The sequence below is a fragment of the Astatotilapia calliptera genome, chromosome 2 (assembly GCF_900246225.1).
Source record: "Astatotilapia calliptera chromosome 2, fAstCal1.2, whole genome shotgun sequence".
Lineage (NCBI taxonomy): Eukaryota > Metazoa > Chordata > Actinopteri > Cichliformes > Cichlidae > Astatotilapia > Astatotilapia calliptera.
The window spans coordinates 2,986,608-3,013,608 of record NC_039303.1 but is presented as its reverse complement, the minus strand read 5'-3'; the positions used below and the strand labels follow the sequence as shown (position 1 = coordinate 3,013,608).

The 27,001-nt window shown below is 41.1% G+C and overlaps 1 protein-coding gene across 4 annotated transcripts; it reads left to right on the top strand.

Moving 5' to 3' along the window:
- The first annotated feature begins 1,583 nt into the window (after nt 1-1,583).
- LOC113030458 (uncharacterized) lies at nt 1,584-8,978 on the top strand. Of its 4 annotated transcripts, none has more exons than XM_026181952.1 (8): nt 1,584-1,767; nt 5,001-5,243; nt 5,488-6,077; nt 6,372-6,551; nt 6,912-7,052; nt 7,320-7,374; nt 7,535-7,688; nt 8,776-8,978. In XM_026181952.1, the coding sequence occupies exons 2-8, from the start codon at nt 5,042-5,044 to the stop codon at nt 8,879-8,881; spliced, it is 1,428 nt and encodes a 475-aa protein (XP_026037737.1). In that variant the 5' UTR covers nt 1,584-1,767; nt 5,001-5,041; the 3' UTR covers nt 8,882-8,978. The 4 variants fall into 4 exon arrangements, with proteins under 4 accessions (XP_026037737.1, XP_026037729.1, XP_026037753.1 ...); XM_026181944.1 differs by having other exon boundaries at nt 4,635-5,243; XM_026181968.1 differs by lacking the exons at nt 1,584-1,767; nt 5,001-5,243 and adding an exon at nt 2,120-2,295.
- Nucleotides 8,979-27,001: the final 18,023 nt, after the last annotated feature.

Sequence of the window (27,001 nt, the reverse complement as noted above, 5' to 3'; positions counted from 1 at the left end):
TATTCTACATCTACATCTGCAGGCAGATATAGACACGAAGAAGTAAACATCCCATTGTTTACTTCTTCAGAGCCACATATGTGCTGTAAAGACCATATATGAGATCATCTATTCTGTACCACTGCTGAGGCTGACACAGTCCAAGACAGTTTAACTTCTGCAAATTTCAGAATAAGTTTAATAAGACTGATATTAAAATACATCCTTCCTCCAAACTACATTTAACTTTGCAGCTCCTTCAGCAGAATTAAATAAAAGAAAGGAAAATGCAAACGATAACCACCAGTCCAGATATATTTTAACATACGGCTCAGAAACAGACAGAGCATCTCCTTGGTAGATCTCATACTTGATGGTGACTCTTGGTATTGGATGGAAGTTGGCCTCTAGTGTTGTTCGCCACATCCCCACTGAGTTCCTGATGGAGGCTGGACGGGACGACCTGTTGTACAGCAGCCTCCTGTGTGAAAAAGGCTGAACTATCCATCAGCATAAACACAGTAAAACACCTTTGTGTTAAAATGCTTTGATGTCTTAAACATCTGGGTTACTCAGCATTGTTATGAATGGAAGATTAAAGAACGACATGCAAATTCATCCTTTTGTTTTTACACAAAATATTAATTTGTTGCTATGACTTTATCTTCTTAGCCAACATCTTCTTACTCCTGCAGTCACTCCAGCAGAGCATCCATTCTCATCTCTTTACGTCATCCTTCCTTTATCATCCGGTCTTAAGGATGGTCTCAGTTTCTCTGGGGGGCAATCCATGATTGATCATTTTCCATTCCATGCTTTTCTATCCAGGTATATTTTTTCTCCATTGGCAGTGTGTTTGAGATGATTTTCATGCTGAGAAATTGGGCTGTTCCACATTAAACAAGAGTACATTTCAGCCTAGTTCTTGTGTAATTTGGCATAAATGTTCTACTTGGTTCTCTTGTATTAAGGCTCATTTGCACAATAGAGCCCTACTCTAAAAATACTGTCACAACTTTAGGATTGTTCACAAAGAGTGGACCTAAAGAGTCGGTGCTACACATGGTCTAAATCCTCCTCTAAGCACCATCTTGTCATTGCAACACTGCCTATGTTAAGTTGGTTATTGGGATTGTGCGCCCAGGCAAATATATACTCATGATTAGCTTGTTACTGAATTCAAATAAATGTGTGTACAAATTGGCAGATGATGAAGCCAACGGGGTTTTTTGACCTACCCAAACACCCTATGGCACATGCTGTTTCACTTCTGCGACCTTGACAGTATCCTGTCCCACCAACACAAAGTCCCAGACATTGTATTGTGGCCAGAGTGGTTATACAGTCTACAAACAACCAGTGATCTGTTATTCGGTGCTGCTGGTATTGTTGTCTATACTTCAGGGGTGACATATGCTGTTGGAATATTAAACAATTCTCCTTTTGCCAGACTTTCAGACCTTTGGGGTCATAGATCTCCAGAAGTAAACTGCACTTGTTACCAGTGGCATAACGAGCTGCAGGTCCCCTACAAACCACAGCTCACTACCAACTTGGCTTTAAATGTGTCATCTCCTTGTACAGGTACACTGTTAAAAAAATCCGTAAATTTAGGGGTCCCTTTACCGTGGATTTGCTACGGATTCGCTCCGTTTTGCGAAATACGGAAAGTTTGCTGTTGCGCAAGGCAGAATTTTCTGCCCCACCCAGAATATTCCGACGCCATTACTTTCAGTGCGGTCAGTGCCTACCTAAATTTCTGCAAGTCACAAGGAAAGTTGGAAACAGGTTGGTTGTGTGGAATGAGAATGAGAATTGAGTGCCACCTTGTTCCCCCTCGTACATTAAATTGGTCTCGATAGGCAGTTGGTAGTGGTGTGTATGTGAGTGGACGTTTGCTGCTAGCTGCGTTAGCATTAGCCAGCCGCCTGCGCTTCGTAAGTACGTCAAAAACCATTTTTTCCCTCCCTCTTACATGAAATTTGGTCTCGATAGTCAGTTGGTAGCCGTGTGTGTTTCATGGTAACATTTGAATGTGTGGGTTTTGCGTTATTTTGAAGCGTGGTTTGCCCAACTAAAGTTAACGTTAGCCCGTAAGTTGGATGCGCGCGCTTGTGTGTGTGTGTGTGTGTGTGTGTGTGTGTAAATTAGCCACATGTGTGTATTGTTATAGCTCGCTGTGTTACGTTAGCATGCAACTGAACATGGTAATAATTAAAAGGGGTGATAGTTAAGTAGAATCAGATTTCATTGCAGAAAACATTGCAGCCCAAAGAGAGTGGCCCATGCAGCCCAACGCAGATTACTTATTTGAAGGTACCTGAAAAGTGAATGTGCTTCACTGTGCTGATATAAATTTATTGTTTTCATATTGATTCTGTTCTGATTCTGGCTATCCTTCAATTGGCAAATTCAATCTCTTAAAAATGTTGACTTGTAACATTTGTGGCTTTAACGCTCGGTCTTCGACTGATTACTTGAAACACTGCCGAACACACAGAAATAATAATAATGTATCTTTTTTATGTGGCCATAGGGATTGCAGAAGGAAGTTTAACACATACAGTAGCCTTGCTGTGCATATGTCACGAGCTCATGTAGACAGAAGGAGCACACAAACATGGAACCGTAATGTGTCTGTACAGTTAAGGTGCTTGTTTAATTTTTGCAGCAGTGAATATGATGATCTTAAAACTTTAAAGTGTCATTTGAGTGGTCACATAGATGAGGGTTTGACTGTAACGTGTCCCTTTGATGGATGTTCTAAGACATTCAATGTAAAGTCATCCTTTTTAACGCATATTTCCAGATACCATAAAGGGTGGGATGTTACCAAGATAGCCCCAGTTCATATATGTGAACTAACAGAACGGTCTTTCCAAGGTGAAGGATCACATGAAGAACCTGAAAGTTTTAACATTGATGCAGAACAAAGTGATAATTTCTGCAGTGATCAAGTGAAAGACAACTTCACAGAGAGTCTTGCTCAGTTTTACTTGGGTTTACAGGCAAAATATTTGGTTCCAGCCTCCACAATAACAGAAATAGCAAATGAAATGAGAACTATAAGTGATATTCAACAGGAATATACTGTGGATGCACTAGCCTGTGAACTGGGGCAGTATGGTGTTCCAAAGGAGACTGTAACATCTCTTGGGAATAGTATATACGAGCAGAGCCCTATGCACAAGGCATTACATGAAAAGGGTCATTTAACTACGCAACACAAGAGGCTGAAATATTACAAGTCACACTATGACTATGTTGAACCTGTTGAAGTCTTTCTTGGACGCAATCGCAGTGGCCAGAAGAGGCACTATCATTACATCCCAATACTGGAAACCCTCAAAGTAATTCTGAAACAGCAAGGTTTAGATCAGCACAGTCCTAGTTCAAATTCTGAAGATGATGTACTGTGTGATGTCACTGATGGGTGGGCCATCAAATCCAATGCCATGTTTTCCTCAGACCCAGACAGTTTAAAGGTAATGCTCTTTCAGGATGCTTTTGAGGTGGCTAATCCACTCGGATCTGCCAAGACAAAGCATAAAGTATTGGCTGTCTACTTCACACTTGGAAATTTTCATCCACACCAACGATCAACTGTTGATCAGATACAGTTGGCATTACTCTGTGTAGAGAAAGATTGCAAATACTTTGGAATGGATAAGATTTTCAATAAGCTAGTGTCAGACTTGTGTGAGCTGGAGGAAAGGGGCATATCTTTCAATGGAAAAATATATAAAGGCACTGTTGCGTGCATAATGGGCGATAATCTGGGCTCCCACATGATTGGTGGCTTTACAGAAAATTTCAGCACAGCTCAATATTTCTGCAGATACTGTTTGGCAACAAAAAGTGAATTTCAGTCAAACCCTCTCACAGTTTTCACTCATAGAAATCCAGCTGATCATAATGAGACTGTGCAGTTTCTGGAAAGTAACGATGAAGTACACACTCATCACGGTGTTAAATGTGACAGTGTTTTCAACAAACTGTCCAACTTTCATGTGTGTCAGCCAGGCTTACCAGCTTGTTTAGCTCATGATCTGTTTGAGGGGGTAGTAGATTATGATTTGGCATTGTTTTTGCAGTTCTTAATCAGAACACAAAAGTGGTTCAGTTATGAGGTTCTTAATGAAAGAATCAAATCGTTTCCTGGTGAAAGCAGCAACAAGCTAAACACTATTCCCACTACAGGAGCCAGGCTAGGAGGACATGCAGCCCAAAACAGGTGGCTTTTGAAATTCTTGCCTGTTTTGGTGCATGACACAATTGAAGATGCTGATAATGAAGTATGGGGACTTGTACTACTTCTGAGGGAGCTTGTTGAATTTGTCTGTGCACCTCGGCTCTCAGAGTTGCAGATTGCTTTCATGAAGGGACTGATTGAATTGTATGTGGAATTGAGGCAAGAGCTGTTTCCAAGAGTTCAACTTAGACCAAAACACCACTATCTGCTTCACTATGCACACTTGACTTTACAATCTGGCCCACTCATATATACTTGGACAATGCGCTTTGAATCAAAACATTCTTATTTTAAAAGGTGCATTAGGGCAAGTAAGAACTTCATAAATGTAACCAAGTCTCTGGCTGAACGGCACCAGTTGCTTCAGGCTTATCAGTCTTGTGGTACCTTGTTTCGTTCCCAGGTTCATGTCTCAGACTCAACACGGTTCTATCCAGAGCTCTATGACCAGAACATAAAGACAGTGGTTGGAGAATTTGATTTGAACTCAAGTAACTCAGTTGTCACAGAGAGTGTGCAGGTTAAAGGCACTACATATGCAAATGGAATGCTGGTCTTACTGAGCTACACAAAAGGACTACTGCAGTTAGGACAAATAGCAAGCATTTTTGTAAAAAATGAAACTACTGTCCTACTTTTGCTTCGAGGGAAAACTGCCAGCTGGATACCTGAGCTTGGACTCTATGAACTTGATGAAAATGCTTCTGACCTGTTCAGTTGCCATGATTTGAACAAACTTGCTGATTATCATCCACTTTATTCTTACCAGAGAGGTACTCGGTGGCTCATTCCTCTTAAACACACACCAACATGGAACTTGTGAAAAACTATGTCAAGAAAGCAATGCCATCGCTCAGTAGCGATCAGATGGATACACTCATGGCTAAACTGGAGGAATTAGGAGTTCTCTCTGTAGATGACCTGAGCCTTGTGGACCCGGAGGACATTAAAGACACTCTGCCATTCATTCAGTGCAAAAGATTCGTCAGAGCTGCCAAAGCATTGGAAGCAGGTGAGTTTTTGCCCCTCTGTTTTAATGCAAGTTTTCTGAAACTACAAAGGTTTATTCCAAAAATGCAAAAAAAAAGTTGCCATCAGCTGTACATGGCAATAATTATTCTATAATTGGTTTTCATAATTAGGTCCATTTGTATTCCTGGTTGACCCAAACTGGACATTGAGGACCAATGTATTAATTGATTTGCAACAATTGTGATGTGTTTAATTTATGGAGATGTTTGTCATGTCATCCATAGATTCACAAACTCCACCGCAGTTCACCCGGCCTGGCCCCTCATCAACACCTGAACCACAGAGGTTTCAGCTGCCCTCAACACCACCTGAGACAGCCGACTCCCCATCCCAAGACGCATATTCTGTACCATGGCACAAATTTCCCTCAAAAGTCATGGATGAGTTGCGTGAAAAAAAGTACATAATGGGGAAAGACAGACGAGAGATGGTTCGGATCGTCGCTGAAGATTACCTCCATAAACACCCAGGAAGACCTGGTAGACAAAAGCTGAGGGAACTCGCCAGTATGATTGTAGGACAATATCCTGCCTCCTTCAAGCTGACAGAGCCGTTTGGAAACAAACCTTTTGCAAAAGATGGTTCTGAAACTCTCTTTCGTCAGCTGGAACACAGAATTGAAAATATGAAGAGGCCACAAAGCTCACTGAAGAGGCAAGCGGAGGGTGAAAATTCAACAAAGAAAAGGCCCAGGAATTCAGATCTGTATGGATGTGTGGCGTGGGATCCAATCATTGAGGGGGCCGTGTGTAGAGAAGACCTGCTGTCTAAACGAGATGAGTTGAAACGTGCCTTTCAAACCCAGGATCTTCAGGTGGGTCTGCAATCATCCATTACAGATACAGAAAGCTTTATTAATCCTAGAAGGGCAATTCGGTTCCTACAGTCCACCATCTAGACATACAACCATTCACACAGCAATAGTATATAGCAGGAGTAATGCGATAAGGTCTGGGTCCAAGTACAATTTAGGACACACTGTGAAATTGTAGATCGTCTGTAGATCACTATGCCCATAGTCAATTGAAATTGATACCCTGTTTTATTATTTTAATTGGTTAGTTTGACTAACTGTTCGACTGTTTGTCTAACTGCCTCATATCTTTAGGAGTCATCTGTTCGAAAATTGATGACTGAAACATATCCCATTCAGCGTGAAATCCTCAACGATGATGATACCACTATTGCCGTTGTAAAGGACGAGTGGCCGTTCCTGTTTGAAGTTCCTCACCTGTTTGATCATGCATCTAAACTCCTTGGCTTCTCTGTACAAAACAAGCTGGCACAGGTGTGTTGTTATTGTTATTATTATGATTGTGCTGTGCTGCTCCATATGGAGAGAATTTTGTCTTTATTAATCAATCAGAAAAAGATTTGCAACCAAAAAGAGTTGAGACCAAAAAAGATAAACTGGCAACCAATCAAATAGAATAACTTGGATGAACAATCAAATGGAATAGATTTGAGACCAAAAATCAGGAAGTGACAACCAAAAAAGCAGGACATTTGAGATCAAAACAGAACAGGTTGCAAATGAAAATGAAATAATTCATTTTTATTTTTTTCAAAATTCTCTCCATAGCTCCAAACGAAAATGAGTGTTAGTCTTATGTACTTGTACAAAATTAACACCTTGAACCTTGAACAGGAACTTTCCAAAAAAGAAAAGGGGATCAATGACTTCCTTGACTCCAAAGGGATGAAGATGGGCGAAGGTCCAATACAGCTCATCTGTGGCATTTCAAAATACTTCAAGGAAGACTCTTATAAACTCTTCCACAAAAAAGAGGTAGATGTTGTAGATTTTAAACTGTGTGCAAGATAATTATTTGCATCCAGTGGTGAACCAAGTAACCAACCACAGTAGGAAGTATAGATTCCCCTAATTGTGCTGCTGATATTCTCTATAAACTCTCTATCTATAAACTATTTACATTAATGTTTGTGCATAATGGCTACCTCTGTCTGATGAAGACACTAGCAGATAGTCAATTTGCCAGCAGGTTTGTGTGTACTGGAAACATTAATTCATGTATCATGTCTGTCACCAAAACAGATCTCTGCAGATCCTGAAGTCGAACTCCCAGTGACCCCATGCATCCTAATCAGAGGTTTGTAGTTAAATCTTTTTTTGTATCCCAGCAAGCTGTTGTTAGCTGTTGTTATAAGCTGTTGTTGTGTCATATTTATTAAAGAAATGTTTTGCTTGCCTTAAAATATAGGATTTTTTTTTTTTTTGTAAATGGTACATGGTTTTTATCTGTGTTTAAGGTGACCAGCAATTCAAGATTGCTGTTGATGGGTTACTTGTCAATGACCACATCACCTCTCCCATTGTGGCCTTGAGCTACGTCTTCTCCATGTTTTATGTCTGCAACGTCCAATACCCACCGGAGATGGCTTTTACTCTCGAATTCATGCAAAGGTAAGCACTCATTGTTTGGAAATACTTTGTAAATGTGACTTTGCCGTGCCTTTCTGCACCTGACCTGCTTTTTGTCAATCTACACTAAACCCGTTTGTCTGAGATGTACAAGCTCAAAATGTGTCGTCACATGCTGTGAGCTTTTAGATCAGCTGTTATTGGCTTATGATCCCCCTGAATATGGATTTGTTCAGAGATTTTGTAGCTCCCTGTTGAAGACTATTGTTGGAATAAATGTGTCATATCTTTTTAAAGGGCAGGTAACATGCTTTTTGCTTTAAATAGTGTCCTAAGTCAATCAATAACAAAGCAAACATAACATGATTCTAGTTGGGAAATGGAGCAAAAACATAATTTTTTCAGAATGGTTTGTTGACCCAAAATTCGTTTGAGCTATCTCTTTAAAACCATTAGCACCTGAGACCAGGTTATGTCAGTGGTGGTCAAACCTTTTCATGTCAAAGACACACAAACTGAAATTTATTTGGCTGCAGACCCCAAACTCAAAATATGTTGTTCCAGGGACCCCCCCCCCCCAAAGGAAAGACTAAACATATTAATTTAAAAAATACTACATAGTGGATTCATGCCCAAATGTTAATACTTGTACTGATGTGTAACGTGCACTGAATGTCACAGTTTCTCCACTCCATGTTTGAATAACCCCCAGGACAGTCCGTGTTCAAATGTGCTGTTACACCTTTTGATAGGACAATGTCAACTGTGTTTTCTATCCCCTTCTGTGTTCTGTGCATTTATAATATCCCTGCATACACATTGAGGATGCATGCTGTCATGTGTTGGTGATAAGCAGACTTCTCACCCTTGCAAACATTTCTGTATATGCACAGTGTGAATGCATGTGTCTTGAAAAGACAAAGGAAGAGAGCTTAGCCACTGGCACCAGCACCACAACAACATTGGGTTCTAGACAGATGGTCAACTAGAATGATAGAGAGGTTCACACATAGGGGCATATTGAAGAAAACAAATGTAGGATTTTATTGAACTGCTCCACTCCTGTCAAGCCACACTACATGTGCAAACTTTGTCTGCATATCACTATTGTTTTTTTTTTTTCCCTCAGAGTTTTCTTTGGGGTCAATCCTGAGCGAGGCTCCAAGGCAGAGAAGAAGGGGAAGAAACGGCACTTCATTCCTCCACAAGCTGGTTTCTCAGCTGAAGGAATTTGAATGCAAGCAGAAGGAATCTGAATGGGCCATTTGAGCTGTTCTCAGAGCTCAGAAAATACCTTTTTGGACTGAATGTACACACACACACACACACACACACACACACACACACACACACACACACACACACACACACACAAAGGCAAATCCAAAAACATGGGGCTTGGGAGTAGAAATACAGATTTTTACAGTATTAGGTGAGTTCAGATGTTTTAACTAGATGCCCACAACACACATGCTGCAGTTTCAAATCCCCCATGTTAAGGGGGAGGGAAGGTGGGCGATATTTGTCATTCCAGTTAAGCTTTTCCTGTCATTGTGGAGTTGGAGGTGTAAGTTTTAATTTTTTTTTAGTTTTAAGTTGTTTTAAGAGTTTTAAAAATCTCTTTATGGCATGTTGCACAGTCATCCTTCTAAGGTCATGGTTGTTATTGCTGCACTGATGTTTTATAGAAAAGTTGTATAATGTAATACTTCTAATGTTCTATTTGTTTTTTGTAGAAAGGTCAGCCACTGGTTGCAGAGCTCTGCCTGTCGGTGTGATATGTGGAGTTGGAGGTGTAGGTTTCTGCATCCTCCTGGAGGGGGCTCCTCATTTTGCACTGACAGGTGAGACAGCAACAGCAATGCTGGCAGTTTTATTGTCTTATTTTGTCATTGTCTTTAACAAATCAATTTGTTATTAATGCCTGTCAGCCTGTGGATGCTAAAAAGTTGCTAGATTTGGCATCTCCCTGTTAAAGGACATGGCTGTACTTCTTTGAGAGAACAGCTGGTTTATGTATGTAAAATTTATCTGAATGTGAAGGTGATGTTCTGAATGTTTTAATGGTTGTAATGTAAATATTGCAAATCATTCACCACAAAAAGTGAAATCACTTTAAAGCACTGGCAGCTGTTAAAGGAAATAAATAATTGCTGTGATTCTACATTTGTGCTTTATTGATGGTAAACGGTATAGAGAATGGTACAGAATTAAACATTTTAGGATGACTGAAGTGTCCGTAAATGGTATGGATTGAGTACTTAAATAATACGGAATCTTCCATTTTAGGTTTGATGGAACTGTCCGTAAATGGTAAAGAAAAAGTCAGGTAAATCTACAGAAATATCTGTTATAGGGTTTACGGAATTGTCTGTGCAATAACGCCGAAATTTATGGAAAATACGGAATTTTCCATTTTAGGTTTGACGGAAATGTCCGTCAATGGTACAGAAAAACTCGGGTAAATCTACAGAAATATCCGTTTTAAGGTTTACGGAAGTGCCCGTACAATAACGGAAAAAGTGCTGGTAATTAATTACCAGCACTTTTTCCGTTTTATAACGGAATTTTTTCTAACAGTGTAGCGCAACTTCTACAAGCGAGTCCGTTTCACCTTTAGGGATGCTAAAGCATGAAATGCACACGGTGGGCCGCGTGTCTATTTTGCAATGATACTGGGTTGACCCCCTAAAAAAACAGTTTCAGGTGAAGTCATTTAGATTTAGGTTTTAGGCCAAATCCACTTCCCTTAATGGTTCGTGGCTGGACTGAACATTTCCCACCATCTTCCCAGCGGCACACTTTAACAGCTCATGAAAAGACACAGTGCCCTTTTGGTCTTGAGAGACATTTATTTCTTCATCTTCCACATCACTCACATTTTCACTCTCATTGGTGCTTTTAAATCATGCTCACATTTGAGCTCTCTTCCATTAAGTTGCCTCTCCTGGACTCTCCATCCCCCATTCAGAGAAGACAGAGGTTCTGTTGATGCAGGGATTGTCAAAGGCTGGGTCTCTGACCCAGCGCTCTGAGTTCATTTTGTATTTGTCTCATTGTAGATTTGTGATTAGTTTGTGTCATTCCTATTTAGCTTTAGTTAAGGAAAGGCAGTTATTATTTATTGTTTCCTTGGTTTCTATGTTTGAGTTCTTGTATCGTTCATTACGTGTTAGGTCTGTTAAGCTTGTGTTGTCATGTCTAGTTTCAGTGTTTCCTGTTTTATTTTGAAGGAGTCGTGTGTTCAGTGCTAGGACCAATTCTGTTTACATTATACATGCTTCCCTTAGGCAGCATCATTAGAAGACATAGCATACATTTACACTGCTATGCAGATGACACCCAGCTCTATCTATCTATGAAGCCAGATAACACACACCAATGAGTTAAACTGCAGGAATGTCTTAAAGACATAAAGACCTGGATGGCCGCTAACTTTTTGCTTCTTAATTCAGACCAGGACATGTCCTTCAACGCACATATTAAACAAATATGTAAGACTGCGTTCTTCCATTTGCGCAACATCTCTAAAATTAGAAATATCCTGTCACAGAGTGACGCTGAAAAACTAGTTCATGCATTTATTACTTCCAGGCTGGACGACTGTGATTCATTATTATCAGGATGTCCAACAAACTCACTGAAAAGCCTTCAGTTAATCCAAAATGCTGCAGCAAGAGTGCTGACAGGGACTAGAAAGAGAGAGCAGATTTCTCCTGTTTTGGCTTCCCTTCATTGGCTTCCTGTTAAATCCAGAATTGAATTCAAAATCCTGCTCCTCACATGCAAGGTCTTAAATAATCAGGCCCCATCTTATCTTAATGACCTTGTATCAAATCAAATCAAATGAAATCACTTTTATTGTCACATCACATGTGCAGGCACACTGGTACAGCACATGCGAGTGAAATTCTTGTGTGCGAGCCCCACAAGCAACAGAGATGTGCAAACACAACAACACAAACGAGCAAAATACAAGAATGGCCAACCTGAAACTAATAAATATATGTACAATATATAATAGTGTATGCATTTCTGGATGTGTATACCAAATATTTTCCTACGTGTGTGTGTGTGTGTGTGTGTGTGTGTGTGTGTATACACATTTTTACAAATTAAATAGTAAAAAAACATAAATAAAATAGTAATAATAATAATAATAATAATAATAATAATAATAATAATAATAATAAAATATATAAAATATACAGAGTTGAATATGTGCAAAACAAGTGGCATTTATATACAGTGTGGAGTGCATAATGTTGAAGTTCCAGTAGTGAAGCTGAGGTGTCTATGACGTGTTCAGCAGTCTGATGGCCTGATGGAAAAAGCTGTCTCTCAGTCTGCTGGTTCGGGACCGGATGCTGCAGAACCTCCTTCCTGATGGAAGTAATCTGAACAGTTTATGGCTGGGGTGACTGGAGTCCTTGATGATCCTCCCCGCTTTCCTCAGGCAGTGCTTCCTGTAGATGTCTTGGAGGGAGGGAAGCTCACCTCCAATTATCCGTTCAGAGCACCGCACGACTCTCTGGAGAGCTTTGCAGTTGTAGGCGGTGCAGTTGCCATACCAGGTGGTGATGCATCCAGTGAGGATGCTCTCAATGGCACAGTGATAGAAGGTCCTGAGGATGCGGGGGCTCATGCCAAATCTTTTCAGTCTCCTGAGAAAGAAGAGGGGCTGCTGCGCCTTCTTCACTGTTTTATTTGTTTGTAGTACCATATCACCCTATTAGAGCACTTCGCTCTCGCTCTGCAGGCCTACTTGTTGTTCCTAGAGTATTTAAAAGTAGAATGGGAGGCAGAGCCTTCAGTTTTCAGGCCCCTCTTCTGTGGAACCAGCTTCCAGTTTGGATTCAGGAGACAGACACTATCTCTACTTTCAAGATTAGGCTTCAAACTTTCCTTTTTGCTAAAGCATATAGTTAGGGCTGGACCAGGTGATCCTGAACCCTCCCTTAGTTATGCTGCAATAGACGTAGGCTGCCGGGGGATTCCCATGATGCATTGAGTTTTTCCTTTCCAGTCACCTTTCTCACTCACTATGTGTTAACAGACCTCTCTGCATTGAATCATATCTGTTATTAATCTCTGTCTCTCTTCCACAGCATGTCTTTTATCCTGTCTTCCTTCTCTCACCCCAACCGGTCGCAGCAGATGGCCGCCCCTCCCTGAGCCTGGTTCTGCTGGAGGTTTCTTCCTGTTAAAAGGGAGTTTTTCCTTCCCACTGTCACCAAAGTGCTGCTCATAGGGGGTCATATGATTGTTGGGTTTTTCTCTGTATCTATGAAGCGCCTTGAGGCGACTTATGTTGTGATTTGGCGCTATATAAATAAAATTGAATTGAATTGAATTGTTCTCTGTTCATTGTATTTAGTTTCACTTCCCCTGTCCTGTCATTAGGCTCATGTCAGTCAGCTGTTCCTCCATGTGTTCCCATTTCCCCTAATCACCTCCTGTGTATTTAAGTCCTGTGTTTTCAGTGTGTCATTGTCAGATTGTCTGCTTTGTTTTCAAGCCAAGAAGTTGTGTCAAGTTTCCTCATGTCAAGTCTCCTCATGTCAAGTCTCCTCATGTCAAGTCTCCTCATGTCAAGTCCATGTTCCTGTTCTAGGTTTTTAGTTAATTTAGCTCACCCAGTTTAGTTTATTGTTAGCCTTGCATTTTGCCTTTTGTTTACAGTTATTTTGCCAGCCTCAGTAAACGGCTCATTTTCTGTTATTCAAGTCATGTTTCACATTTTGTTTCCGTCTGCATTTGGGTCCACCCTTCACTCTACACACAGTCAGCCCAGCTGATTGTGACAGGGATGAAATCTTAAGCTAGCTTGAAATAAAAGTGAGAATTACGGTCATGAATGAAGTGTGCACAGCCTGTCATAGTGTCTCTGTTGCTGTATTGTTTAACAGTCACTGCCACTCCCAGCTGATGTTCTGTCTGCCTCACTCATGGTGACCCTTTAGTTCCTGCTGCTCCTCGGTCCTGATGTCCCCCTTTGTCATGCTGCTGTTGTGTACGACGAGCACTTTGAGGCAACTGTTGTTGTGATATCAAAATCAAACTGAGCTGAATGCTCGTCTGTCCTATGAAAACAGAAAAAAACAAAGACATCTATTCTGACCTTACCCCACTATCTACCTATTCCTGTTGAACAACAATTAGTGTTGGAATTCTCAGCATTAAAAAGCCTCGGAGCTGAGAAAATTTTGAGGTGCTTTTTAAATATAAAAGCTGTCAGAAGCTGTGAAAAATACTGGAGGATTATTAACAAAAGAATACACATACGGAGTCACAGTGAGTGACTTCCTTTTCTTACGTGTATAAATGGAAATCTGTTCTGACAGCTTAGCTGCTGCTTTCCTTCCTCATGGACTCAGTCAATCTGAACATATAATAATAATAAAGAAGTTTAATGAACTATTGTGGTTATTCTTATTATGATTTTAGTCAACAATAAATGGTAAATGGCCTGTATTTGTATAGCGCTTTACTAGTCCCCAAGGACCTCAAAGCGCTTTACACAACCAGTCATCCACACACTCACACACACACACACACACACACACACACACACACACACACACACACACACACACACACACACACACACACCACAGCCGCCCTGGGGCGCACTGACCGAGGCGAGTCAAACCAATACAATAATCAATGCAAAGACTGTGCTGCGGACCTGGCGGACGTCTTCACCTCTATATATAACACCTCGTTGTCCTGTTCACTGGTACCATCCTGTTTCAAAGCAGCAACCATCGTTCCCATCCCAAAACAGTCAAATGTCACATGTCTGAACGATTTCAGACCTGTGGCACTCACCCCCATTCCCGCCAAATGCCTGGACAGACTGGTCATCAAACACATCAGAGCTGCTTTTCCACCATCCCTGGACTCGCACCAGTTTGCATACAGGGAGAACCGGTCAACCGAGGATGCGATCGCCACAGTGCTGCACACATTACTGGAGCACCTGGAACACAGGAACACCTATGCACGGCTCCTCTTTGTAGACTACAGCTCGGCTTTTAATACCATCCGGCCATATAAACTCCGTCCCAAACTCCACCAACTGGGACTTAACTCCTCTCTGTGCAACTGGATTGTGGACTTCCTCACTAACCGTAGACAGAGTGTCAGAGTGGGTAAGAACACCTCTTCCACCCTTGTGGTCAACACCGGTGCCCCTCAGGGGTGTGTTCTGAGCCCTCTGCTATACACTCTCTTCACCCATGACTGTATTTCCTCCTGCGCGTCCAATCTCATTGTTAAGTTTGCCGATGACACCACAGTGCTCGGACTTATATCCAACAACGATGAGACAAACTACAGGACAGAGGTGCAACAACTAGAGTCATGGTGCCACGACAATAACTTGGTCTTAAACACCAAAAAGACCAAGGAGATCAATGTAGATTTCCGGAGGAAGGGTCATAACAACCATCTGCCTCTCTTCATCGGCAGTGAGGCGGTGGAGAGGGTGAGCAGTTTTAAATTCTTGGGGGTAACTGTGACCGAGGACCTGTCCTGGGGCAACCATATCATCTCAGTTGCACGGAAAGCCCAACAGCGCCTCTACTACCTGAGGAGACTGCGGAGCGCACACATTCCCAGATCTCTGATGTTGAACTTCTACAACTGTGCCATCAGCAGCGTTCTGACGTATGGATTTCTAGTGTGGTTCCCCAGCTGCACCAAGGCCGACCAGCAAGCACTCCAGCGGGTGGTGAAAGAAGCTGGCAGAATTATTGGAACAAGTCTGCCAGAGATCAGTAATATCTTCCCCACTCGCTGTCTGAGGAGGGTGCACAGTATCCTGCGGGACCAACATCACCCTGCGCGCCACCTTTTCCATCTGCTGCCCTCAGGGAGAAGGTACAGGTCTATACAGGCCAGAACATCCAGACTGGCCAACAGCCTGTATCCACAGGCTGTGAGGCTCCTGAACTCTCTGCCCCCCTCTCACGGACAATAACCATATCCAACTTCTTAATAGCACTGAACTTACTTGTCAGGTTCTCATGTTTACTTGTCATGTTCTCAGGTTGTTGCTAAGGATTGTCTTATTGCACTGGAGTCACACTGGGTTAAATATTTACACTTGGGTTTTAAGGGGTATTTATTATTTTCTTCATTATTTTATTTACGGGTTGTACGGAAGCCCCAAATGCAATTTCATTGTTCTCTGACAATGACAATAAATAAATAAATACCTAAATACCTAAATACATATACAACCTTAAGTTTCCAGCTTATAGTAATTCTATAGTTTTTATATCAGGGTCTCCAACCTCGGACCTCCAGAGCTCATCGTTTCAACACACCTGAATCAAATGAATATGATTGGACATAAGATTATTTACAAAAGAATAAGAACAGAGAAGACCTTAAATTGTCTTAGAAATGAACTTTTAAAGCAAGATTGGAATATTGTGTATGAACAAACAGAAGTTAATAAAGCTTACGAAGGATTTTTAAGAACATTTAACACATTACTTGATAAAAACTGCCCAGTAATTGAAATCAATAGGAAACACAATTATGCAGGAAGACGATGGATGACAAAAGGACTACAAAATGCCAGCAAAAAAAAGAATACCCTATATCGAGAATTCATAAAAAAGAGAACAATAGAAACTGAAATGAAGTATAAAACTTACAAAAATAAATTAACTAATATAATGAGATCCTGTAAAAGAGAGTATTACATTAAAAGGTTAGAACACAATAAAGATAACACAAGAGATATATGGAATGTATTAAACAGAATAATCAAAAATGAATCAAGGAATAATGATTACCCTGGGTACTTTATAGAAGGGACAAGAAGTATTAATAACATGGAAGAGATAGTAAATGGCTTTAATGAATTCTTCGTAAACATAGGGCCAAAACTGGCAGAAGAAATAAAGGTTGATGGAATAGAAAGGGACACTGGTGAAAATATTGAAAGGAATAGTAGCTCAATGTTTTTAAGAGCAGTGGAAGAGAAAGAGATTTATGACATGGTTAGAGGACTTAAGAACAAAACCAGTACAGACTGGAATGATATTGATATGGTAACGGTAAAGACAGTTATTGATGGTATCGTAAAACCATTAAAATATATATTCAACTTGTCGTTTCAAAAAGGAGTTTTTCCACAAAAAATGAAAGTTGCTAAAGTTATTCCCATTTACAAAACCGGTGAAAGACATCATTTTACAAACTATAGACCAGTGTCAATACTCTCCCAGTTCTCTAAGATACTGGAAAAACTCTTCATAAAAAGATTTGACAGTTTTGTGGAAAAATATGAATTAATGACAGATAGTCAGTATGGGTTCAGAAACAACAGATCAACAGCTTTGGCACTGATAGATTTAATGGAAAAGATAACGGAATGTATGGATAATAAGAGGTGTGCGCTCGGCGTTTTCTTAGATCTAAAGAAGGCGTTTGATACTGTTAATCATGAAATTCTATTAAAAAAACTGGAAAAGTACGGGTTTAGGGGAGTGGTTTTGGAATGGTTAAAAAGCTATGTAGGGAATAGGCAACAATATGTACAAATAAATGAATATAAATCTAATTTGATGGATATAGCTTGTGGAGTACCTCAAGGTTCAGTACTGGGTCCAAAAATGTTTATTATGTACTTAAATGATATCTGCAGAGTATCGGAGATTTTAAAGTTTGTAATATTTGCAGATGACACAAATATACTGTGTTCAGGTGGGGAATTGCCACAGGTTTTGGAGATGATCACACAGGAATTAACGATATTAAAGAAGTGGTTTGATATAAATAAATTATCATTGAATCTCGATAAAACCAAATTTATGTTGTTTGGAAACCAAAAGAAAAACATAGAAGTAGAAATATGTGTTGACAATGTATATTTAGAAAGAGTAAATGAAATAAAATTTCTTGGGGTGATCATTGACCACAAGCTCTGTTGGAAGCCACACATTACTTATGTTCGGGGGAATTTGGCACGGGGCATTGCCGTCCTGGGGAAAGCAAAGCATATGTTGGATCAGAAAGCACTGCACATTTTATACTGTGCTTTACTACTGCCATATATGAGCTACTGTGTAGAGGTCTGGGGAAACACATACAAAAGTAACACACAAACAATAACTATAATACAGAAAAGGGCCATTAGATTAATAAATAATGTAGGGTACAGGGACCACACAAATGCACTCTTTGTCAAAATGCAAGCTATTAAATTCCAAGACTTGGTGAAGCTTAAAACAGCGCAAATAATGTATAAAGTAAGAAATAAACTGCTTCCCAAAGAAATCTGTAAATTGTTCATAGAAAGAGACGGTGGGTATAACTTAAGAGGGAGATGGAATTTAAAAATACAAAGTGCTAGAACAACTTTAAGAACTATGTCAATCTCAATTGCAGGAGTTAAATTATGGAACAGTCTAACAGAAGAAATAAAAGACAGTCAAAACATAAAACAGTTTAAAGTAAAATATAAAAACCTAATTTTAAATAAGTATAAGAATGAAGAAAACGGGGTTAACCCAGGGCGGTAATGTTGCTGGTAATGGTGTTGCGGTTCTTTTTTGGTTTTTTTGTTTTGTTTTGGTTTGTTGTTTTTCCATAACTTGTGTATCTGCAAATATACACATTCTGTATTTTTCATATGAAAGAAACTATACTGTGGTGGGGCTTGCTAATTTCTTGTTTTGATTTATGTATGTTATGTTTTGTTTTACTTCATATGTTTCATATGTTGTTTGTTTAATTTAAGACAAAAAAAATTAAATGAATGAGAGGTAAAACTTGAGGGGGTAGGGACAAATAAGTAAATACTTCAGCCTACTCCTTTTCAAACAAATAATGGAATGATATTTTGTAATGATTGTGAAGGCACATGTTTGAAATGTTTGAAATAAAAATGAACTGAACTGAACTGAACTGAATAGCTCGTTATCGGGGCTTTAGATAGATATCAAACCAGGCTGTTTCACTTGTACAGCTGTTGTTCTGTGAGTAAAGCACTTGTTTGAATTGACTGATGTTTGGAACAGATGCATTTTAGAAACCTTATAGCCATTGAAACTGTTCACTCGACTGCCTTGTCTTAGCGAATGAGCTAATTCATACTACAAATGAGGCAAAATACAGACTTGTGAGGGCCTAATGAAGGAGACTAATGTGCTGATTCTCCTTCTCGCTGTGTGGAAACGCAAGAAAGTAAGAAACCCAGTGATGGGCATGTAGCAATCTATGCTTTTGTAAACTGGTGCTTTGGAAAAGAAATCTCTCTCCAAGGTAAGCAGGATTTAAATCACACGTATGGAAAATAGTGCTGATCAGATCTTGTGAGCATGTTGACCTTACTGGTTGCACTTGTCTCTGCTGTGGTTGCACCCTCAGCCCCTTACATCGCACAGCTGCTTCTATGCTAGAGGGCTGTGAGAGATGGTCTGTACATCAGACCTTACACCAGAAGGGCAGCATCGGACTTCAGCTTGTTGACCCTGCAAACAGCCCATGCACCCGACTCGAACAGCTTTCCCTCTACATAGTTATCTTTTATAAACCCTACCATTACAGTTAACTGGTGGATTTTTAATTTTCAGTGCCGCTAGGCAGCTACAAATACCCACTTGGCTCTCAGTTTATTTTATGAATTTAATTTGGGTGGTTATAGCTCAAGAGGTGGAGCAGAGCCTTACTTATTGGAAGGTTGGTGGTTTGAGCTCCGACTCGCCCAGTCTGTGTGCCAAATATCCTCGAGGCAAGATATGAACCCCAAGTTTCTAGGAAACACAAATGTTAGCTAGAAAGCTGTTAAGCACGAGGGGAAAATGTGTCTGTGAAGGAAGCATGTTGTCTGAAAATGCTTTTGTAGGATCTTTACATTACAATATGAAGTGCCTCGAGGTAACTGTTGGTATGATTTGGTGCTGTTGAATGAAACTGAATGAACTGAATCTTGAGGCACAGGCAGGGAAATGTGCTGGCTTTCCTTGGCTTTTAACTCTAGTTCAGAATTTCTAAGAAATGATGAAGAAACAATAAGTCCTGACGCAGATAACCGTCTCAGTTATTGTTTTGTTGTTCAGGTGCTGTGTAGTTCTGACTGTGCTTCGTTACTGTTGGCTTCATCCCCTTCATTTCTGTTCCTTCTCTTCTTGCTCTGCCTTCTTCTCCTGTGTTTGCCAACCTGGCCTTCACCCTGGTCCACCCACTCTGATAATAATGTGAATAATAAAATAAAAAGAATATATAAAACAGAAAGATTAACAAGTGGAGCCTACAGTGCACCTCCTTAAGAAGCAAATGTGTTTGACACAGCAAACATGATTCTGCTTTGTAAAACTGCAAGTCGGGTTTATCAAAGTGTGCATCTAAAATCCACTGTGGTCCTTTGTCCTGTTCAAGGCTGCTTTTAAAGCAATCACTATCCAGCCTACGCATTAGCAGATGGCTCAGTGATGCTGTGGCTGGTGCTGCGGCTCTGCAGCAACAATGCAAAACACATCCTTGATGCGTGCAGTTTGCATGTTCTCCCCTTGCCTACATGACTAACCTTCATATGCTCCAACTTCCTCCCACCGTCCTAACAAATGCATGTTAGAGCAGAGACTCACTATTTGACCTAACTGTGGTACCATATCACAACCTGAAATGTTGCTTCTTTTTTACTTGAATTAATGTTGCTTCCAGATGTTCCAGAGCAGCTGGAACATCTGGAAGAAATCTTCCCATATTTATTAAGTTACCCATAATATGATTATCAAGGGTTGGGACCAGGAAGCAGAGTTGCTAATAAAGCCGTCCCTGTAGAGACCGCGTCTGCTAAATGAAGTATTAAAAACTCAAAGAAAGGACATCATAACACCCTCGACTGCAAAAAGTAAATCAGCTGAATGTGGTCAGTTAAACATGAGGTCAGTCTCTTCGAAGTCTGTGTTAGTAAATTATTGAATTGATCAATATCCTGATCTGTGCCTTACAGACACCCGCAGTTCAAATGAACCAGCAGTAGAAACTGATCGTTTAACAGTATTCCCTGAAAAGTCTCCTTTGTCTTAATAACATTTCAATTCACAAAAATGGACTACTGGAAAACCAATATCATCATGTCGTAGCATTTTCTGAAAGTAACTGAGTTCCTCTGCTCCTGGATTTCAAACCACTGTGCCACAGTGGTTTGAATCATCTCTCTCATTTGTTTGTGAGCCGAGGTGTGAAAAGGGTCATTACTCCCAGAGCTTTTAGGAGAAACCACTGTCTCACCTGTCATGTGACCTATTGAGATCACCTGACGCAAGGTGGGAGGGATCAAAAGACAGTATTGTAGATGGCTGTAAGCCCCCTCATCTGTTCAGTGATGGTTGTCCACAGTGGACATAACTGGCATCTTTTATTTTTCTTTCCAACCATCTGTCTTCTCTGTCCAAAATGTGAACACTGGTGTCCCGTCGAGGCGGCTCTTCTATGTTGTGCCATGGATTTTTCCTAATAGCTGGTCTCTCCAACGAGGTCTGAGGACTCTTCGCTGCACAGAAATGCACTATGTTGGTTAGCTTGTGTTTGAGAGTTTTGTCCTTGAACCATTTTCTGTCTGACGGTGTGGCTGCGTCTGAAGTGCACTGGGATGTTGAGCTTTGAGAAAATTCAGTTTCTCTGACAAACCTGCTATACAGGCAGTAGCGGTTTTTGATATGGGCGACATGGGCGGTTGCCCGGGGCGGCATCACGGGCATCGGCTAAAAAAAACACGAAAACACCAGACATCATGATACAGACTTATAATTGGCTTCCTGTTAAATCCAGATTTCAAAATCCTGCTCCTCACATACAAGGTCTTAAATAATCAGGCCCCATCTTATCTTAATGACCTTGTAGTACCATATCACCCTATTAGAGCACTTGGCTCTCGCTCTGCAGGCCTACTTGTTGTTCCTAGAGTATTTAAAAGTAGAATGGGAGGCAGAGCCTTCAGTTTTCAGGCCCCTCTTCTGTGGAACCAGCTTCCAGTTTGGATTCAGGAGACAGACACTATCTCTACTTTCAAGATTAGGCTTCAAACTTTCCTTTTTGCTAAAGCATATAGTTAGGGCTGGACCAGGTGACCCTGAATCCTCCCTTAGTTATGCTGCAATAGACGTAGACTGCTGGGGATTCCCATGATGCACTGGGTGCTTCTTCTTCACTCACTATGTGTTAATAGACATCTCTGCATTGAATCATATCTGTTAATAACCCTTGTGTGGTGTTCATATTTTTGTTACTCAGCCAGTGTTCATGGGTCTGGTGGACCCGCTAGAGTTTTGGCTTTCCAAATGAACACTATCAAACAATTTTATGTTAAATTACTCAACAGATGTTTACTTCATCCCAATTACAAGCCATATGAACAGCAAACATGGTTAATTTTTTCCCTTTACCTTTGTTAGATCACATTTATGAATTAATGTGCTTCTCGTTTTTTTTTTGTTTTTTTAAAATAAAATGTTATAAAAAAAATAAATCAGTTATAATCAAGTGGAGTGAGTGGAAAGACAACACATTTACACGTGAAGCAATATGTTTCACAACTAAATGGGATCAGCTGCTCATCAATGGTGACATTAGGCCCAGGTTTGTAAAACAGGGAGAGGCGGTGCACACACTTATCCCACACTGTCCTGATGGCAGCTAGCTTGTCTCTCTGCCATCGAGCTGGATCCCTCAAGAAAGAGGGTAAAATGTGTGAGAATGTCAGAGCAGACGGTGTTGATGGTTGAATTTTCAACAATGTTGCAACTTTGTGCGGAGCAGGAGGGGAAGAAAACACTATCAGCAGCACCAGAAAGGAGGAAGACAGAGTGTGGGAACACAGGACCTGCACTTTCAACACTTTTATTAGACCTGGGTCCAGTGGACCCGATCACCTTGTATGTAATGTAAATGCGTGGGGGGAGGTACAGTATGAGGTAATTGAAAATTAGTTTATGTTCTTCACAGAAAATAAGCCAAAGCCAATGAATTTCAGGTTGAAAAAATAATTAATTGTTTAATTTTTCTTTTGAAAAATACTGAAAACAGGTCTCACAGACCCGAACACCATACAAGGGTTAACCTCTGTCTCTCTTCCACAGCATGTCTTTATCCTGTCTTCCTTCTCTCACCCCAACCAATCACAGCAGATGGCCCCGCCCCTCCCTGAGCCTGGTTCTGCTGGAGGTTTCTTCCTGTTAAAAGGGAGTTTTTCCTTCCCACTGTCGCCAAAGTGCTGCTCATAGGGGCTCATATGATTGTTGGGTTTTTCTCTGTATGTATTATTGTACGATCTACCTTACAATACAAAGCGCCTTGAGGCAACTGCTGTTATGATTTGGTGCTGTATAAATAAAATGGAATTGAAATAAGATTGAATTGAAAAATCGAATGGAATTGACTAGAAGACAGTCTTTTGCATGAGTCTGATGAACTGATGAAAAGCTAATGTGCTCGTGAGCAGAAGTGGAAGCCATACACATAACACACCCTCTCACTTGAAGGAAGGGCGAGGGGGCAATCAGGCAAGAAAGGAGGGAATCAGCAGAGGTGGAGCCCTGAAATCACCCCTGACAGCATAATGCTAACACATGCCCACAAACAGCTCGCCACTTCTATTCACTTGACTCTATTCTGGTGCTTCAGTTTCATTCATGTTCGTTTCTTGTGACAGGTTTGAAAGATTACCTCTGATGGCTAAATGTTTGACATTTAAGTAAAGAATGTTTGTTTTCTCCAGACTGAACCTGTTTTAGGCAGAAACTGATCTGAGGCCGCATCAACAATCAGTGCAAGCAAAGCAAAGTTTGCTCAAATTATTCCTGCAATATGGAAGTAAAGATACAGACTTGGAAATGTTTGCTTTAAGCATTAACCTTTACACAGCTACGTGAAAGAAACAGCATGTGACAGACTCACACGTCCGTCCTGCGGTACAGACCCCGTCATTCTGTAATCCTTTCCACGTGCTTTTGTTTGTGACATTTTTCAAACATGTACTCTTTAAATCAAACTTTAATCACAAGAGTCATCAATAGAAAAACAGCCGTCACAGCCTCACTTTCAACATCTGATGGTGACAGAAGTGACATCGACAGCACTAATATATTTACACAACACCTATTAGGCCACTTGATTTGATCTATTGTTTCTGCAGGACCAAAAAAGAACAAAGACTCTCATGGGTTTCATTCTCTTTATGAATCTGTGAGGAAAAAATACTTCAGGACACATTGTCCTCAAAGGCAAAATAAAGTGCCAATGATTTTCAATAGTAAAGTAAGGTCATCCGTGTTTAATTTAGACTCCTATAGGAATATGGAAAATCTATGATGCGCATAATCGCTTTCTCTGGTCTGACGTGGTGGGCCCAGCTCTGCCCATTGATCACAGTGGCCTGGCGTCCTCTAAAAACACAGACATTAAAGTATCTGATAAAGCAGCGGGAGGACAGAGATTATCTCTGAGAGACGGATAGATCTGTGCCTTTGTCTGATTCGTTTGGCCAGGTGACGGCTGCATCAGTACAAAGACAGAAGAGGACTAATTATGAGACGATCCGATGAGTTACGTCCACTGACTGACTGACAGGCTACGTTAGGAAACAAAAAACTATGAAGGTGTTTTTTCCTCTTTCGTATATTCCAGCAGTGAGACTGAGCTGTCTGTTAAATGAATATATCATTTTTGTACTTTTGAGTCATAATAAGATAAATGGATGTAGAAGTATTATGATAAAGACGTCTCACACCATCCTTCTCTCCTCCCTGCCCTAAAGACCACACACACAGCATCCATGACAGCGTAGACTTTATGATCTGATGTGATCTATCCATCATTCAGCTGAAACACTGCCAGCTTTTCTCAGCATGCCAACACCCCCTATTGCTCCGCTCGCTTCTATACTTAGATTGATACATTTTGTCTGAAGCTGAAAATATTACATCTGCTTCAGTATTGTGGACTTGGAGTTTACTTGATTATTCAGTACTTAGTGCGATTATCAACTTTGCTGATAACCTGGAACTTGCACACCTGAAATAAGGCTCATTAAAATGCACCTACTTTGATTCTTATCAGTCCATTAAATGGCTGCTATAAGCTGTAATCACTCACATAGATATGGCTAGTAGGCATCCTCCTGTCCCTAATGGAAGGTCAGCCAATATGTTACCGTCTATTCTGATTAATGATGAAGAGTAATCCAGATTTAAATGTACTAGCAGGTTTGTCACTCGTAATCTCCAAAGTTTGTTCAATCTGTAAGAGTTAAGAGAGTTTGGAAATGTTCGGTGCATATTGTGGTTTGTTACAGTAGGTTTAACATACTGCTGCAGAGGCCACAGCACTCGGTGTCACTGTCAAGGCTGTTAATGCAAAATGCTGCTGAATTACACAGTTATGAACTAAAGTTTTTGCTTTTCTTTTTGCAAAGCCACATGGTGAGTGACAACTAAAGATGGAGCACTGCTATAGTCTTATATATATATAAAAGCTGACGTTATTGCAGTGGTTTGTGCAACAATTACAGAGGCTGCAGGAGCGCAGGCTGTGTGTCTGGAGTGACAGACTCTGGCAATGTGAGAAACAACACAGTGAGCTGGGGAGCACCCAGCCATTAAATGGCTGTGATGGCTCACTGAGCTGCTGCCAAAACAAACCACACAGAAAATGACCAGAATGCATCTGGGGGCGAGGAGATGCTTTCACGAACAGAGTAAGGGCAGGGTTTTAGGTGGCGGGGGCAATGGGGGCTTGTAACAGTGGAAAAATGAGACTCTGTGCTGGCCAGAGGCCAGGAAACACAGACGAGGACGGAGAGACAACACCGTGGGGTCGACGATGGCCGTGGCGTGGAATTTCACGTTTACTGTTCCACCCGTGCACATTGGGAAAACCAGGCGATAAACATTTGTAGCTTCTAGCAGAGACGGGGCAAAGCTTTTTCTCCAACAGCAGATAAAGATGCAACATTTGCGGGTCCATCGCTTTGTGGCTGGCAGCCAGGGGGCATCGATGCAGCTTGTTAGGAGACTGTAGGAGAGTGGCAGCCAAAAGTCTGCCTGTGTTTGCCCAGCTAATATGGAGGAGGTTAGAAGCCAGGGAGGGTTCATTACCACAGCCATCACTGTGGCTCTGTCTGTGCCAACAGAGCTGGAGGACGAGGCGGAGCACACAACAAATGTTCCTGCTGCAGCACAGAGAGCTGCACAGAGGATGGATCGCTGGACTCACTATCCCAGTATAATTTCATTCAAGGTAAATGCGAATAAATGCTGTCCAGTTATCAAAAGCACTTAGCTAACATGATTCATTGTTTGATGTCAAACCACCAGCACTGTAGCTCAGACAAACCATACTGGTGAAAACAGTAATACATCTGTTTGACACAGTGTTTCAAATCTTGTTATAAATCTGTATGTTTAGTTGAAACGAATATGAGTCCTAATTTAAGAGGCATCTTATTAAACAAGGGAAATGATGTGCAGTTATTGGGTTCTCCCGTACAGTAAGAAACCAGAAATACTTGATGTGCTTTGTCTGGAAGCTGCTTCTGCAAAATGCCAGGAAGCTGGGACCAGTTGGGCCCGTATCTGAACATTTTTAGTGAGGAAACAAAAGGAAAACTATTTTGCCGACTGCTTAAATTTCTCTTCTTTGTTACACGGACTTAATCAGACCCCATTTCACCTTGAAGACCTCATAGTACTGTCTACCAAAGGCCTTTGCTCCACATATGTACAATTGTTAAGAAAGGGGCAGTGACCCCCCCCCCCAAGATAGAGTGAGTGGCTCCAGCAGATCCCGGGAACAACACTGGAGATCTCTGTCCAGAAGAGCACAGTCCTAGGAACAGCTGTGGAGCTCCTCTAAGGAGAGGAGAACAGAGTGGATGAGCTCCTGCGCTGTGCTGATGACCCTCCGGAGGAAACCACACTGGGATACAGTACACCAGTATACTTTCAACAGAGCATCTGTAGACACCAGTAGCTCTTTGGCGCTATTTCTCAGAATCTTGTGGGGTCTTTGTGCCTTAATCAGTGCAGTGGTGTGGGTTTAGATCCACAGACTTCTGTCCACACAGTGATGTTAACGGGCTGAGGGTAGATCTGCTTCTCCTGTGTGCACACTCAGCTACCCCAGTGATGAGCCTGACCACTGCTGAGTCATCTGTGAACTTTACAGTGGAATTTCTTGGGTGGGTGTGGGTGCAGTCATGTGTGTAGTGGGTGTACAGTCGGCACACATTCCTGTGGGGAGCCAGTGCTGAGGGAGGAGTGGGGCCTGCTTCCCTTCTAGCAGAGATTCTAGCAGGGCCCCACTGTATCATGGGTTATTTTGTTGTAGTCTGC

What these genes read in the sequence shown, in the direction of transcription:
- LOC113030458 (XM_026181952.1), top strand. Translation starts at nt 5,042, where the DNA reads ATGGAACTTGTGAAAAACTATGTCAAGAAAGCAATGCCATCGCTCAGT. An exon ending in AACTCTTCCACAAAAAAGAG is followed by an intron (nt 7,053 to 7,319) that starts GTAGATGTTGTA and finishes TCACCAAAACAG; the next exon opens with ATCTCTGCAGATCCTGAAGT. An exon ending in CCCATGCATCCTAATCAGAG is followed by an intron (nt 7,375 to 7,534) that starts GTTTGTAGTTAA and finishes TCTGTGTTTAAG; the next exon opens with GTGACCAGCAATTCAAGATT.